This window comes from Zalophus californianus, chromosome X (genome assembly GCF_009762305.2).
Source record: "Zalophus californianus isolate mZalCal1 chromosome X, mZalCal1.pri.v2, whole genome shotgun sequence".
In the NCBI taxonomy this organism is placed as follows: domain Eukaryota; kingdom Metazoa; phylum Chordata; class Mammalia; order Carnivora; family Otariidae; genus Zalophus; species Zalophus californianus.
The window spans coordinates 10,412,225-10,417,974 of NC_045612.1; the positions used below are offsets into that span (position 1 = coordinate 10,412,225).

The 5,750-nt window shown below is 40.7% G+C and overlaps 1 protein-coding gene across 1 annotated transcript; it reads right to left on the minus strand.

Moving 5' to 3' along the window:
* LOC113931360 (ADP-ribosylation factor 3-like) lies at nt 1–363 on the minus strand. Its single transcript, XM_035725777.1, has one exon. The coding sequence runs from the start codon at nt 361–363 to the stop codon at nt 1–3; it is 363 nt and encodes a 120-aa protein (XP_035581670.1).
* Nucleotides 364–5,750: the final 5,387 nt, after the last annotated feature.

The window sequence follows — 5,750 nt, forward strand, 5'->3', positions numbered from 1 at the left end:
CTAAAGCCCGGGCCCGCGGGTGGCACAGGTGGCCTGAACATACCGGTTCCTGTGGCGCAGGGACCGCGGCCCCAGCTTGTCCGCGATCTCAGCCGCATTCATGACGTTGGGGAGGTCCTGCTCTCTGTCGTTGCCACCAACCACGAAGATGAGACCTTGTGTGTTCTGGAAGCAGTGGCGCCACAGAGGCTGGATCTTGTCCTGGCTGCCCATGTCCCACACGGTGAAGCTGATGGTCTTGTCCTCCACGGTTCCCACGGTGAAGCCTCTGGTGGGAACGGTGGTCACGGTTTCACCCAGCTTCAGTTTGTACAGGATGGTGGTCTTCCCCACAGCATCTGGACCCACCATGAGAATGTGCATTTCTTTTTTGCCAAAAAGGGGTTCTAGAAGGTATTTCCCATGCTGTAGATGGGGGAGGGGGGAGCAACACCAGCCAGAGAAACCCTTGGAGGTCGCGGTGAGGCCACTGCTCTGAGCCAGGCGTTTGTTTCGCTCCCACCCGCCTCGTGTCTTCTTGTCAAAATACTATCTGCCCTGCAAGGGACTGTGCAGTTTAAATGTTACTTTCTTTGTCAGTCCTTCCCTCAGTCCTTGGTCAAATGAATTTCTCTTATTGTCTGTGTTTCTGTAGTACTTTGAACCCCTGCTCTAGCATCCGTTACAGTCTGTTTGGTATCCTAATGACCTGCATTTGTGTCTTTATTTCCCTAGGTGACCAGATTTTGAGGGAAGGTACTGAATCTGTTATAGCTTTGCATTGCCCACAGAGTACCATTGACTTTGCCATAGCCACAATATATTCTTGCTACATTATTGACTTGAAATTAATATGAATAATTGATCTCCCCCCCCCCATTTCAGCATGCTATATCAGTGGTCTGTTTTCACTCCTGCAAAACTGCTCTGGAGCATGCATTTATTTTTGAAGTTTTCCCACTTTTTCTTCAACTTCAATAAAGAAATTTATACTTATTTTTATTCAAAATCATCCTTTAATTGCTAGTTTGTCTATGCTAAGATTGGGTTTGAGTACATTTCTGATTGTCTTGAGACTGGAGGGCCTTGACTCTCCCTTCCCATCACTTACATCCTTCATAGATTTTATATCAGAAACCAAATCTATTATGCATGATATGGTTTTAAGCTATATAATCAGCCAGAATTAATAACAGTTATAACAGGGTCTTTCTATTGCAATTCACCAACAAAATCTGATTGACATGAGAACTCTTCTGACCTTCTAGAGGAGTTGATGTTTAAAATGGATATATAATGAGTGCCTGGGTGGCTCAGTTAGTTAAGCCTCCTACTGTTGCTTTCAGCTCAGGTTGTGATATCAGGGTTGTGAGACTGAGCCCCACGTCAGGCTCTGAGCTCAGCATGGAGTTGGTTTGAGAGTCTCTCTCCGCCCCTCCTCCTCTACCTCTCCCCCGGCTTGTGCATGCTCTCTCTCTAAAATAAATAAATCTTTAAAATAAAAAAGTAATAAAAAATAAAACGGATAGATAATGATACATCTTCTCTGCTAGTAGACCTGTAAAGACCAGTGGTTAATCCTATACAAATTAGGTCAATAGGTTGAAAATGGGAAAATATTCAATGTAATAAAGCTTTACTGAGCACCTACTGTGGTTTTATGCCCTTTGCTTTGTGTGGATGATGAACAGATGAATAAGACATAAATTCTCATGGTACAGGCCTGTGCACAGACCCTTTTTTTTTTAAAGATTTTATTTATTTGAGAGAGAGAGAGCATGAACAGGAGGGAGGGAGAAGCAGGCTCCCCACCAAGCAGGGAGCCCAACGTGGAGCTCAATCCCAGGACCCTAGGATCACGACCCAAGCTGAAAGCAGACGCTTAATTGACTAAGCCACCTAGGTGGACTGCACAGAACCTTTAAAAATAATGTAGTAAGGCCAGTAATCAAGTTCCTCAGACTACTCCAGGAGGATGGGGAAACAGAACTTAACCCAGATCAGGGACATAAGGTAAGAATTTATGAATGCAGTTAGTTATCTAGTGTTTCCAAATACCTTAATGTTTGCATTGTGTGGAGAGTCTGTGGCTTGGAGAGGTTCAATAGCTTGGTTCAGGGTCACACATGGAGACTGTTTGGCATCCATAGACTTGCATTTCCAGTCAGTCTCAATCTTCCCTATTAAATATTACTGTACTTCTCATGCCATATATATTATTGCCTAGAGTTAATGAATCACAACCACAGCAGAATCTTTCTATAACACAATACATTTAAGAAAAAATATCTTTAAAGTAACTAAGAAACTTAAAAAAATATTTTATTTGTAAGCAGAAATGAGTTTCACACCTACCGTATCATTGAGGAAGCAAGTATGCATTACACTGTGTCTATGCCACATGTCAAAATTTGGTAGAGTGCATACAAACAATAAAGTTTCCCAGTTAGGGTCCCTTGATTTGGGGGATGGCAGTTAGGAATAAAATACATATACAGACTTCTATGTCACTCTGACTCAGGAAACAAATGTGATACAGTAATTTTCCCAAAATTTCATTTAAAGTGTTAACAAACTCACTCTTTCAAATAAAATGAGCTGAAGTTGATTTGAAAGGCTTGCACATTCCAGTGCTCCATAAAATCAGCCAACCTAAACCCATCAACATAAACATAGGGTACTGCATATTTAAGATGAATTTATGTCTTGGTGGGTAATTTTCAAGCATATATGAAAGAGATGATATTAATAATAAACCAAGCCAAAGAATTGTTTATTTTTCAGTGAAAACAAAAATACATCATTTAGAGTTGTCAGTCTAAATGTGTTGGTTTCTTTGGTAGTTATTTTTCCCCTGAAGTACCCTCTGGGATTTTACTGAATTATATGACTCTTGTGTAGAACTCTTGATACACAGTTTCCTAAAGAGGGCAAACCTTTTCAACTAATGAAACTGTATATTTTATGATTATATATACTCAATCTAGGAAGATGAAAACATAAATATAGCTTCAAACAAAAAATGTTCCTGGATTTTGAAATTGAGTTTACACCAGGCTTCTATACAATGAAACACCTTAAGTGCAGTTATTCTTTTACCTAATCATCTCTTTCCATCTTCCATCTCCCATACATCTAGTACACATTTTCACTTGGGTATTTCGCAAGCACAGTTTATTCAAATCCTACATTACCTTACTCATAAACTCGTCCCTCCTGTGTTCCCAGTTCTGTATGTGACACCACCATTGACTCATTGACTCAGGAGTAATATTTATGGGTTATCCTTAGTATTTTCATTAGTTTTACCTCCATATCCTGTTAATTACATTTCACTGATATCCCTAAATACACTACGAGTGGCTTATTTTATTTTTTTTAAAGATCTATTCATTTATTTGAGAGAGTGTGCGTGTGCGCCCAAGTGGGGGGAGGGGCAAAGGGAGAGAATCTCAAGCAGACTCCCTGCTGAGCATGGAGCCTGATGCAGGGCTGGATCTGAGGACCCATGAGATCATGATCTGAGCTGAAACCAAGAGTCAGACGCTTAACCCACTGAGCCACTCAGGTACTGCCACAACGGCCTTATTTTAGACATTTATTATCTCTCAACTGGATTGTTGTAATAGTCACCTAGTTTGTTTCTTTTTGTTAATCTTATCCTTAAAAACCCTCTTATTCTCACTAAAATCTAAATCTGTTTTTATCATTCCCAATGGTCCCACATTGTCTACAGGAAAAAATTCCAAACTCCTTAGGATAGCATTTAAGACACTTCATGATCTGTTGTCACACCAGTATCAATGAGAAGTTATATTAAAAAATAGATATATGCTTTTACAATAGCACTAAAAGTTTCCTCCTTCAGCTAGTTCTTTATTTCTCCTTCCTTTTAGAGATAAACTTCTCAAGAGTTGCCTATATTTGTATCTCCATTACCTTATGATCTGTTTACTTTTTAAACCACTTCAGTCTTTTCCTATTTCTCCACCATCAGTGTTTCCTCAAAAATGTCTTACTTCATAGTTACCATATGACTGCCATATTTCTCCAAGTAATAGTTTCCGTCTTCTTTTCACCAGATAGCTCTAATACATATGACAGAATTGACTACTCGTGAGCACTCCTTTGGATCCTAAGAAACCTTTGGTAGTTGCTCTTTCAAAATTCTCCTCTGAGGACTCATTATCATTTAGCTGGCCCTTAAATGTTGGAGTTCCTCAGGGATCTCTTTATTCCCCTTCATGTCTCACTTTTGCCATAGGCAAAATCATATACTCCTTGAGTTCAAATATAAGCAGGTGACTCATAACATTGGATCTCTAGCACAGATCTTTGAGCTCCAAAACTGTATATTCAACTCTCTACTTGACATATATACTTGAATATAGAATACGCACTTTAAAAACCAACATATCCAGAGGCGCCTGGGTGGCACAGTTGGTTAAGCATCCAACTCTTGGTTTCTGCTGAGGTCTTGATGTCAGGGTCGTGAGTTTGAGCCACTCAACGGGCTCCATGCTCAGTGTGGAGTCTGCTTGAGATTCTCTCTCTCCTTCTCCCTCTGCCCCTCCCCCACCCTGTGTTCTCTCTGTGAGATAAATAAATAAATCTTTAAAAATTACATAAATAGGGGCGCCTGGGTGGCTCAGCTGTTTAGTGTCTGCCTTTGGCTCAGGTCGTGATCCCAGGGTCCTGGGATCGAGCCCCACATCGGGTTCCCTGCTCTGCGGGAAGCCTGCTTCTCCCTCTCCCACTCCCCCTGCTTGTGTTCCCTCTCAAGCTGTGTCTCTCTCTGTCCAATAAATAAATAAAATCTTTTAAAAAATAAATAAAAATAAATAAATAAAAATACATAAATAAAAATCAATGTATCCAAAAGTGAACTTATCATTGTTCCTACCAAACAGCTCCTCAGCCTATATTTCTTGGCTCAGTGAATGGCACTAATTATATACACAGTAGTCCTAGCCAGCAATCTGTGCAACATCCTCCAACTTCCTCTCTCTGACCCTTTTTTTTAAAGATTTTATTTATTTATTTGAGAGAGAGAAAGAGAAAGAGAGAGAGCGTGTGCTCACACGAACCAAGGGAGGGACAGAGGGAGAGGAAGAGAATCTCAAACAGACTGTGCTGAGCTCAGAGCCTGATGGGGGACTTGATCTCATGACCCTGAGATCATGACCTCAGTTGAAACCAAGAGTCAGGCTCTTAACTGACTGAGCCACCCAGGTGCCCTCTTTCTGACCTTTTACATCCAAATAATTACTAAGTCTTGAAAGCATAAACACCTAAATGTTTACCTAATATCTCCTGCCTACTATGTACATACCATCATCCTTATTTTCTCTTGCCTAGACCAGGATAATAGTCTTCTAACATCTTCCTGCCCACATAATTTGTTTCTTATGTTAATTCTCTATCCTGTAGTATATTTAGTGCTTCCCCCCCGCCCCGGCTTCTGAGGTACTATTCTCTTTTGGTTTTCTTACCATTTTTGCTTTTTTCTTCTTAGCGCCTGTGCCAGCTCCCTTGGATCTCCTCCTCTATTAAATGCAGTTCTCCTCAGTGTTCTGTCGGAAGCCTCTTTTTCATATAGCACTCTCTCCTCGGGTGATGTCTTCTCTCTCGGCTTCAAATAACTACTAGATGTTTTAACTGTTAGAGTCCTATCTGCAGGCTAGTTTTCTCCCCTGAGATATACTTGAATTTTATTCTGGACTTCTCTGAATGTATGTCCCATAAAGCTTAGCAAGTCTGGTTCTCACCCA

Bases quoted from the DNA above. Each gene is read 5' to 3' on its own strand.
- LOC113931360 (XM_035725777.1), bottom strand. From the start codon at position 363: ATGCACATTCTCATGGTGGGTCCAGATGCTGTGGGGAAGACCACCATC.